At 41.0% G+C, this 11709-nt stretch overlaps 1 protein-coding gene across 1 annotated transcript in view; it reads left to right on the forward strand.

The window, feature by feature from the left end:
* RAB6B (RAB6B, member RAS oncogene family) overlaps positions 1–11143 on the forward strand; it is a 66951-nt gene extending 55808 nt beyond the window's left edge. The window contains exon 7 of the mRNA XM_036746338.1: positions 5637–11143. Within this exon, the coding sequence (XP_036602233.1) occupies positions 5637–5701 (65 nt within the window). The 3' untranslated portion in view covers positions 5702–11143. The remainder of the gene's footprint in view (positions 1–5636) is intronic.
* Positions 11144–11709: the final 566 nt, after the last annotated feature.

Below are 11709 nucleotides of genomic sequence, written 5' to 3' on the forward strand. Positions count from 1 at the left end.
AAAATCCCTGAATTATTCATTCCATTGCATTGAGTGCCTAACCTAGATGGCTGGTTACGCTTTTGGCTCCTATTAAAGGAGAAGTAATGTGCAGATGGGTAGAGTGGAGGGTTGGGGGGAAGCTTTCCAAATGAAGTCCTGATTTCCTGCTCCCATCAGAAGCCCCCTTCATTATCCAGTAGGAAATGGGGCGGGGGAGGAAGAAAGAGGGAAGTAAAAAGAGAAAGACATTCTGCCACCTAAGTACTATAACACCTTCCAGGCTCTTAGAATTCATAGCAGAGACTCAAGTCAAATCAATATTAGTTCAGTTTGGGTTCAGTTTGGAGAATACTTTGTTCCAGTTTTGTAATGATTCAATACAGAAGTCTCAGAAAATATATTAGTTTAGTTCAAGTTCAAATGATTCCAGCCAGTGATTTTTGAGTCTTTGATTCTATACATAACAAAGTAAAAAAAAAAATTAACATTCCTTGAGTTCAGAGTTCAGCAAATTAGTAAGGCTCATGATTAAGTTTGATTCAATTCCTGGTTAATAGAAAAGCACTTGCCAGTCTGTTATCTCCACTCCCACCAAGAAAAGAAATCAAGTGTCCTCCCCAGATCAACCCATTCACCCAAACAGCCCTTGCCCTTCCTACCCCTAGTGGCGTTAGAATACAAATAAAGAAGCTCGTGAGATGCCAGAGGTACACTGGACCTTGGGCTAACTCTGAATGCCCACCACAGAATCTGGTAAACTACCTCTGCCACTCCCCTAATCACCCACTGCTCCCTACAAAATGAGCTTTTTTCCTTTGGGCTGTGAGATATTTTCAGAAATGAGGCAAGGGTGTTAGGACTGAACAATATAGTTACAGAAGACATATCAGGGAGCTTTGCAAATCTTAAAGCACTATATAAATGCTATCACCATCATTATTATTACATTTTGAGAAGACTTGAGCTGTGGTGGACCATTGTGAGAAGTGCTATATTAGAGGCATTGAATTGGGGGAGAGTTTTTCAGAGTCTTGTGCTTATCCTTTACTCCTCTGGCTAACAAAATAAACAGGTATTGAGTGGTCCCATGACTGGGCAACCAGGCTCGATATTTAATTCGATTCAACAAATATTCATCGAGTTCATAGTATGCTAGGGATGTGAAGACCAAAAAGAATAGGACAGTTCCTGCCCTCAAAGGACTTACATTCTGCTGGAGGAATAAAGTGCAGAGAGACAGACAAACAGAGACAGAGAGATGTGATGATAGAGATGATGGACATCATGATGATAGATATAGATAGACATGTATAGATAGAGATGATGATGAAGAAAATAGAGATTGTGGCGATATATAGATATGGTAGAAATGATAGATGGATAGATAGATAGATAGATAGATAGATAGATAGATAGATAGATAGATGATAGAGATGATAGGGATCATGATGATAGATATAAAAAGATATCCTATATATAGATAGGATAATAAAGTAGATAGTGGTGGTGATAGATATATAGATATGATAAATAGATAAATAGATGGATAGAGGAATAAAGGAATAAATAAAAACAAGATAATCTGATGAGAGAGAGCACTTAACAACTGAGGGAGGGGAGGGATAAGAGAAGGTTTCACAGAGGAGGTCAGCTGTGAAAGGGAAGATAAGAATTAAGAGAGGCAGAGATAAGGAGAAAGTGTGTGCCAGGCTAGGTGGTTTGATGCAAGTGCCTCTCAACTTGGAAGTGTCAAGTTCAGGGTACAGCTAGTACTGGTCAGTTTGGCTGAAATGTTGGATCAGATTGTAAAAGGAAGGACAGGCTAAGGAACTGAGGATATTCTACCCCTCTAAGGCAATAGAAGGGTAGAACTGGAGTCTTTCGAACCAGAGCAATAGCAGATTTATGTAGAATCATAGATTTAGAGCCAGAAGGGACCTCGGGGAACCATTGAGTCCAAACCCACCTCCCATCTGACAGATGAAGATGTGAGACCAAGAGAGCTGAAATGTTGCCCAGTATCATGCAGGAAGTAAATAGCAGAGAAACCACAGATTTAGAGCTCTTTCTACTGGACTCCACTTGTGCTTTGGAATGACTACTTTGGCATCTGTGGGAAGGACGAATTGGAGAAGGTAGAAGCTGGAGGCAAGGGGGAAAATTATAAGAATATTACAGTGGCTCTGGCGATGGGCAGTTAGGTGGCATCATAGTCCAGAGAGCTGGACTGGAGTCAGGAGGATCTGAGTTCAAAACTGGCCTCAGATATTTACTAGCTATGTGACCCTGGGTGAGTCACTTAACTGCTGTGTGCCTCAGTTTACTCATCTGTAAAATGCAAGTAACAATAACACCTACCTTCCAGGGTCTTTGTGAAAATCAAATGAAATATTACTTGTAATTACTAGTTATTGTGACTAGGGCCTGAATTAGGATGATATGAGATACCACGTTCAGAGTATGGCTAGTACTGGTCAGTCTGGCCTGTTACTAGAGAGAAGGGAAGATCTGTTATGGAGGTAAAAGTCAACAGGAGTTGGCAAGGTGATTAAATATGGAAGGATGAGGAAGAAGAGTCAAGAATGATGAATGAAATGAACTTAGAAGACTAAGAGGAGGGCAGAAATAGGAGGGGAGGGTGTAGAGAAAAAGACAAGGAGGTTCATTTTAGATACATTGAGTTTGAGACGCCATCTTGAACTTCAGATGGAGATGTCTGGTAGGAAGCTGGCGGCAGAGGACTTCAGTTATGAAAGAGATCATTGGCCAGATATATACATATATATATGTGTATATATATATATACACATATATATATGTATATATATATATATATGTTTGAAAGTCATCTGAACAGAAATGACCTTTGAACTCATGGGAACTGAAGAGATCACCAAGGGAGAGAATATAGAGGGAGACATAAAAAGTGCTAAGAACAGAACCTTGAAGGACAGCCAGGCTTAGTGAGTGGGAGGTAGACGATGACCTGGGATACTGAAAATGGTAAGTCAGATAGGCAGAAGGAGAAAGAAAAGAGAGAGCAGAGTCTCAGAAGTCAAGGGGAGGAGAAATATGAGGGGAAACGAGATAGCAAGCATTGTTAAAAGCTAAAGAGGGGCAGCTAGGTGACCCAGTGAATAGAGCACCAGGCCTGCAGCCAGGAAAACCTGTGTTCAAATCGTCCTCAGACACTTACCAGCTGTGTGACCCTGGGCAAATCACTTAACCCTGATTGCCTTAAAAAAATTTAAAAAGCTAAAGGGATGTCAAGGAGGTTTGAGGTCTTAGGAAAGACCGATGGATTTGGCATTTAACCTTGGCAATCTTGGATAAAGCAGTTTCAGTCAAGAGGTGAGGTCAGAAGCGTGTTTATAAATAGTTGAGAAGTGAGTGGGTGGTGTGGAAATGGAGACAGCAAGGACAGACGTGTCTTTCTGTGAGCTTGGCAATAATATGGAAAAAAGAGAATACTGATTAGAGGGAATGATAGGGTCAAGTAAATTTTTAAGGATAGAGTTCTGAGAGCTTGTTTATACACAATCAATGGGAAAGGAGAGATTGAAAAGGAAGGGAACGTCATTTGAGCAAACTCTCAGAGAATATGGGAGAGGATTGGGACCAAGGACACAAGTAGAAAGGTTAGAGAAAGGAAAAAGGTAGGGAAAAGAGCCTGTCTCTTCCTCAGATACTGGAAAAAGGAGTTATATATATAGGAGATTTTATAGGGGATTTTGAGGTGTGGAGTATTTGAAATGAGGGAACTCAAGATAAATGACCTCAATTTTTTCAGTAAAGTGGAAAGTGAGGCCATCTGTTAAGGCAGAGGGAGATGAGGAAGACATAGGAGGCATGAGGAGAGAGAACGTTTGAAACAGCCATTTTGGGGAGTGTGATAGAAATATATAATCAGAGCAGAGTAGGAAGATTGCTCTGTGGCAGTGAGGGTCCATGGAGATGAGAATAAAATGAATTTGTAATGGATCCTTTTGGCCCAGTTCCAGACTTCCTCTAGTGTTGTATAGTAATATGGGAGTAGGAGTGGAGAAGGCACATAGTAGCAATGAACCAGGGTTGAAGATTGGTCTGAGCCAGCTTAGCGTAGGTCTTTAAAGTCAATTGTTAAATTTTAGTATGAGCATTCATACCTCAGAAATTGTTAGATGCTACAGTTCAGGGCTTAATTTATCATTTTGTGGATTGTGTGAACTTAAAATGATAAAGAAAATGTTAATAATGAAGATAAAATTAAAAGTATGTCTTGAGCACATTTTTCTTTTTTGTTAAACATCATCATTAAACATTTCCCAGCATGCCCCTGATGGGCCCAGAAGGTAAAATGTCAATAGTGGTAGAAACAGGAGGGGAAGGGTTTCGAGTATAGAGTTGAACTTAGAGTGGACTCTAGGAAAGCAAAGTTGGAATGTGTGTGATGGATGGGGAAAATAGAGAGGGATGGAGGGAGCAGAAGCAAAGGATGAGTTTAGAAGGTGTGAAGCTGAGGGAGAAAAGGAAGGCTAGGAAATTATGGAGGAATTTCAGAATTCAAGATGTTGAGGTAGCACAATTATGGATGGCGAGATATCTAAGTATGGCCATCCCTGTGTGTGGCTAAGGTTGAGTAAACCTGAAGGCCTTAGGAGTTGAGAAGGCTATTTAAATAATAGACCAGTGTGGTTAAGGGGTCAAGTGGTTCAGTATCAACACTGAAGTCCTCATGTCTGAAGTACAGCATGAAGTCAGTCTTATAATTTAAGGCACTTCAGTTCCAATTTAGAGCACTCCAGAGAGCAGAAAGAATCAGTTCTTTTTGGATATGTTGAGTTTGAGATGCCAAAAGACATCCAGGTGGAGATGTCCACCAGGCAGTTGGCTATGTGGAAATGATATTCCATAACACTGCATATATAGATTTGGGTGTTATCTGCATAGATAGGATTACTGAAACTCACCACCACCTCCACACACACAAAAAAAGTCAGATCACCAAGGGACAGGATGTGAAATGAGAAGCACCCAGGCCCAGGGCAGAGCCCTGGAGGGGATATTACATTTAAGGGTAAGAAATGAATAATGATCCAGACGGAGAAGAGCAATCAGAAAAGTCTAAGGAAAAGCAGAAGAGTGCAGAATTCCTGAAATCAAGGATAAAAACTGTCAGAGGAGAAGGTGAATAAAGCTTTGGCAGAGAGGGTATGGTCAGTATAGACTCATGAACATGACTTCTCTCCACACGCTTGTACTTACCTATTTGTTTCAATGTAGTTGGGTTTCCTGAGAAAGAAGATTTGTCTTGGTTATGTTATAGTGAGGATTCCTTTCTTTTTCAGGTTGGGTTAGGTGAGAGCTCAGGTGCCTTCTATACCTTAAATTCTGTACTTGTGTGATATGACCCTTGTTTCATGTATAATTTATTTATAATCTGTAATTTATATTTATTTATTTATTTATAAATTTATAATTTGTTAATTGTCTACTAGCCTGTTAGCAAAGAAGGTAAGTGTATTTCCAAAGAAAAATATTTGCAAAGCAATGACTGATTAGAAACAGCCTCTGGGGAAAGATGGGAATGGACAGTTATTCTCAAGATGCCCAGTGAATTAACTTGGTTTCTTTTTGGTGAGACACATTCTTCCTTAGCACGGAATCACCCACAGTGATTGACATCAAGTTGGACAAACCACAAGAACCCCCAGCTAGTGAAGGCGGATGCTCCTGCTAATACAGAGCCCTGGATTGGTCAGCTTCATTTGACACTACCCGCTTGTTGTGTTGCTTCCTATTGGTTAGCTTCCTAAAAGAAAAAAAAAGTTTATCAAGATGGGAGGATTTTTTTTTTCTCTCTGTCTCTTGTGGGTGGGATGGGAGGGGTGAGGGAGGGTGGGTGTCGGGGCTCATGTCACTCTTAACAGCTGTTACTTAAACAACTATTTTTTGGTTTGGTTGTAATATATTGTACTTTATTAAGATTGCCAAAAACTGTTAAAATTAAAAAAATTTAAATCATGTGTATACAACTTTTTGCCAGATGAAAATGTAGTCATTTTTATTTGAAAGAGGTTGGGCCTTTTGTTTTTGTATATTTGTAAACTTATAGAGAAGATTTCCCTCCCCCCTTCCACATTCTGTCCTTCCTACATCATTTGACCTTCCTCTCTCCCTGCACCTAACACCTCCTCCTTCCCACACTTCTTGACCTCTCACTCCCCCCACCCCATCCCGTTCATTATAAATAAATAAAACCAGGCAACTTGATTAAGCTCTGACCCCGGGCAATCTGACCCAGAACATGTCCCCCTACTACAGACTCCAAGTGGTTAAAACCAAACACTGACTCTAAAAAAGCATGCTGCCAAGTACAGCTGTAATTATGTCTTTACTCCTCTTCTGTGGCCATATATATTTATATACATGTATATCAGCTATTGAAATGGGCCTGGGCTCTAAGCCCTGAGCCTCAAAGAAAAGCTGCTTTGATGGTCCATGGGAAATCTGGCAGCGGGCCTAAAGGGATCGAAATCAACTTTCTATTGCTTCTCCATTCCATCCCCCTGAAAACCTGCGGGGGGAGTCTGAGTATATTTTGCTAAACGGGACATGGTTAGATTTGAAGAGTAAGCAGACCGCGGGAGGAAACAGTTATCTTGGCAAATGTGGGTGGGACCAATGTAAATTTTACAGGCTAGTGAAAATATCCATGGGCCTGAACATTTTCCTGACCTAGCTGCCAAACTGATATACATGTATATTTGGATCCATTATAAGGGATGTGCAGAAAGAAAAGAAAATGTTTGATGTTGAGCAGTGTACAACGCTTGCTTTCTCCATGAGTTCTGGATGATTGGTGAACTCAAGATCAGTGGGATGAAGTGTGTCCCAAGCTCACTATTGTGTATCATACAGTATTATTCCATACATGATTTTGGGGTGGGGGGGTGGGGAGGGCATGGTATCTGCAGAACTACTATAGGAATAAATGTTTTTAGACCTTTAGTTGCTAATATCGTTGGGTACGGTTCTACAAAAACATTATTTCTTGATGTTTTTTTCACTCCACTTGTGTAGTATAAACATGAACTATACGCACACACTGTCATTAATATCAAGGTTACACTGTTGTCACTTTATGGTATGGTTGAGCTGCAGGGACCTCCGATGGCCTGCGTAGGGGAGTGGTGCTGGTGACATCCACACCTTTCAAGGAGAGCTGTGTTTGCCATTTTTGATTCACTCCTGAGAAAAGCTCAGTCCCCAAGACCATTTTAACACCTTTGGAAATGTCTTTTATAAGCTAAATAACATTTCCCCATGGGCCAGCCATGCTAATGAATATGGATGGGCCCATGAAGCCAAGGCCAAGGAGAAATGAAAACTCAGCCTTGAAAAAATCTGGCTGTATAAAAAACTAGAAACTGTAACCCAACCCCCCCCACGTGGTCCTGACTTAGACTACCTTCAGGCTACTGATGCATTTTCACTGGAAGATGGGAAAATGAGGGAAAAAAATCATAGCAACCTTTTAGACAGGCTAATTGGAATTCTTTAAGAATCCCTCCACAAGAGGGAGATGTTCTGAATGAAAACACATGTGGAATGAACTTCTCAGAAACCAATCCAAAATGGCACCCAACAGTTATCAAGTAGAGGAGAACTCTGTAGTGCCCTCTAACATTCGTCTTGAGAGGTCTGCCCCCATCATTTCAGCATTAGGTACTGGTGCATAGGGGCTGATCTTTGAAGTGAAGTTTATCTGTAGGTGAGGATAAGGGGAAATAGAATTCCCAAATGAGTTCCTCTCCCCAAAAGGACAAAGATCAATGTGCTCACCAAAATCAGATGTGTCACGTGCTTAATTTTTCTATATGTGTATAAGTATATATACATAGTTAGATTGTGTATATGCCACACACACGTACATGCACGTGTGCATGCGTGCACACACAATGTATATTTTTGTTTCTCCTACTGTTATCAAGTTGGAATTTGCTTTGTGATGACAGTCTTGGAAAATGAAAAGTGCTGCAAATGTCGAAATAAGAGGTAATTAATATTTGTCAGATAACTTGTGAATTGTCTTGCCATCAATAAATTAATGCATTGATGTGTTCAACTAGAGGAAAAACATAGCACATGAGAATATCTCCACATTATATATACATACGTATATAATATGTACATATGTGTGTGTGGATGCACATGTGTGGATGTGGCTCCATGCATACGCATGCCGCACACTTTACAGTGGTGCTTGGTGGAAGATCGCTTAGTTACCTCACGATACCTTAAAGGCGTTCATGTCCCTGGGTTACAATGTATGGTGTTTTATTTGCAGTGAAGTACTTGTGACCTCTGTCCTGGACAGATTTGCAGTGATCTCCACTGTGTGTTCAATGAATGAATGTATGGATTCTTTTTGCATCATAGAGTAGCATTTTTTCTCTTGTGACATTCCTGTAAAACAAGCCGAGAAAGACACTTCCCTTCACACGTGCACAAAATCGGGGGAACAGTAACCTGTTTCCATCAGTAGCCATAGAGGAACTATGCTTGGTGCACAGTGGAAGATATAGCTTGTCTTAGTGTTGCCTGCAGCCAGCCATGGTTTTCCAGGTGTGTACACAGCAATTCCCTTTCTCTTTCCTGTGCCCTTCCCTACTCTCCCCTCTCCTCTCCTTCCCTCCCTAACTCCTAACTCAAACCTTTCCCTCCCATTGGAATGCTCCTTTAAAGGTTAGGGCCTTTATTTCTTCCTGTCTTATTGATTTCCATTCCATGACCTTTTCCTTTCTCTACACCCCCCTTCTTCCATAATTCCTTTCTCATGGACTGTTGTTCCAGCAATCAAACCTCCTTCACAAAAGTGCATTTCTCCTTTTTCTCCCATCCTAACCAGGTAGCATCACCATGCTCTTGCTTGGAGAACCAGAGTGGAACCTTGATTGAGAACACCCTGGGGTTTAATTCTACCTCAGTGATCTCTTGACTTTATCTCGGGATCTGGACCATACTTGGTCCAAGAAGAAAGTGGATCTGTTCCCTAGAAGAAAGCCTCAGGAGAAACCCCCTCAATATCCCGAGAAAGAATGGTTTACAAATGCTAAATCCAAATAGGATAGAGAAGGGCAAAGTTGATACCTTTTTAGAGATGACCTCAATCAAGTTAGTGATTTCCCCTCATAAGGACTGAGAAGAGAGGTTCCAATTTAGACAGGGTCTTCAGCTGGCCCTCAAAATTTGGGTTCCAGGATGGCTAAAATGGAATCAGGATCACAATAGTTCCAGGATTGCAACATTTAAAGAAGTGTTTGGGGAGGGGGGGTGGCACTGAACCACAACCAAAATGGTCTAATGGAACATAAAAGAGAGCATAGTCAAGGAAGCATCAGAAAGTGAGTCAGTAATCCAAACATCAGAATTATAGTCATGTACTCCAACTGGGGGGGCACCTGACCACCTCGGGTATCCAGTAAGCTTATAACCTTTTCTTTGAATGGCTTCACCACCATCATTTTCACCCCTAAGCCAGCCACTCTGTTCCCTCCATCATGTCACAAGATTCTTTAATAGAGATTAAGCAGAAATTCTTGTCATGGTGCCACCCCAGGGCATCGGGCCAGCTATACGCTTAGGTTGACCTATCTCTCCTCACTCTGATGTATTCATTATGAATCAGACAACAAAGAGGAGCTTCAAGCTTCAGGTAGGATGCGCGGTGGTCCCTTCCTACTCTGAGACTCCATTGTTCTAGGACACATATGGGAACTAGAAAAAGAGATCAGACCCCAAGAAGAAAAGAACTTGGAACTCTAAGTCTTTGAACGATTTTCTTCTTGTAGTCCATCTACACTGGCCTGGAATTAAAGACAGTTGGCTCCTAAATACTCAAAGGCATGCCACAAAGTAATGAAACTTCATCCATTGGAAGGTTTTATTACATCACAGTCAGGCCTTTTTATGTCTTATCCTATGAGATGAGAAGCAGGCAAAAAGAAGGAGGTACTATCACCTTAAAGGACTGACTGAAACATTGAAAAGTAGACTAGGAACATAGGAGAAGGATATTATCAGAAGGATAGCTCAGTGGTAGCCACAAGGTCTTGGATTTCTAGACTACTTTTCCCCCAAAGAATGAAAACATTTTCCTGTCTCTGGTTTTAATTATTCTTGGTACATTCCTACAAGATAAGAGGAGATAGGAATTGGAATTCTCCCTATTTCAGAGGTAGGAAAACTGATAGAAGAGTAAAGTGATGGGCCCAAAGTTATGTAAGTCAGAAGTCATTCTGGTCTCAGAAGCCAGGACTCCTCATTTTTCATCCAGTGCCCATTTATATGTGTAGAACTGGGGCTTTAGATTTGTATACAGATGATGTGTCTATATGTATATTGTATACAGAATACATATTTTAGAGGCTTTATGCTTGGGGTAATAGGTGGAAATAAAGACTTAGAGTCATTTCTTCATCCGACTTGATAAGTAGGAATCAGATTCTCCCTACCATATCTGCTTAAGTAGGGAGATAATACAAGAGAGATTTGGACTCCACTCCAAAGGAGGGCAGCTTTCCATGACTATTCTGATATCCCTGAAGGTGGATAAACAGATTAGAGGACCCTCAGCATTGGCCAATGACCTAAATGTCTTAAAGGTGTCTGAATGAAAAGCAGCCTGAAGCTTGTGGATGTTTAAGATTTGGATAAATTTGCTTTATAGTAAGATACTTCTAGGTTCTGACCATCTTGGGTCTTATTGGACAAAGTCACCTGCCTCTGAACCCACTTTAAGCAAATTAATGTGGTTGAGCATAACTCAATAAGTCAGCCTCAGGAGAGGGAGCCAGGGCACCATCTTGGTAGTTCTGCATCAGTATCAAGTCATTGTTTCCATAGCATGGACATTAGTCTACATCTCGATGTGTGAACTGAGGAGCTTTGAGTCATCTTTTTCCTTCACTATCCTCTTGCCCCCTTCCCTCATTTCCTTCCTCCCAATCCTCCCCTGTAACTTGGCTGGCCGTTGGAAGCTCTGATGGTGGCATGTCCGTCTCTTACTGGCTCAGGAGGTACAAGTGGCCATATTGACTTTCCATAAAACTGTGTAAAAAAAATGAAGACTTAGCATGTTGGTCAATCAAACAATAAACTGTCTTAATTCTCAATAAAATGTCTCTTGTCTAATATTCCCAAGAAACCTAGACACAAAAGAATGGTTGAATTTTTAATTGTACGGAAGCTGACACATCCCTTTCTCCTCACTGGGGAGAAGAAATGGCCACCTTTTGGCCATTGACCTCATCAGCACCAAACTGTAGAAATAGGCAGGGGTAGCCTAAAAGGAATATATTCAAATTATTCTTTGTGATAGTAACTCTAGTTGGTGGAGGGAGAAGGGCTTGGTAAGAGAGGAAGGTGAAACTTTTGGCTAATAAGAAGCCAAAAGATTAACTGTGGGTTCAAAGTATTCCTGCTTTCCCAATCAGGCAACAGTGAAGGGATTCAAGATTCAGGTTTGGGGGTCGATCTAGATTTCCTCTGAAGGATCTTCCAGCTTTGGGATTCTGTTTTTTCCCATAACCATGGATATGTCAGAGTTAGCTTCACCCCCCCTTTCCTCTTTCTTGTCTACAGAAAGTCCATCAGAGGTAAGAACAGAAGAGAATAAGAACTGATGGACTGTCTGAGAAGTAACATAATAGTAGCTAGCATTTATACAGTGCTTTAAGATTTTCA

Source organism: Trichosurus vulpecula, chromosome 2 (genome assembly GCF_011100635.1).
Source record: "Trichosurus vulpecula isolate mTriVul1 chromosome 2, mTriVul1.pri, whole genome shotgun sequence".
Classification (NCBI taxonomy): Eukaryota; Metazoa; Chordata; class Mammalia; order Diprotodontia; family Phalangeridae; genus Trichosurus; species Trichosurus vulpecula.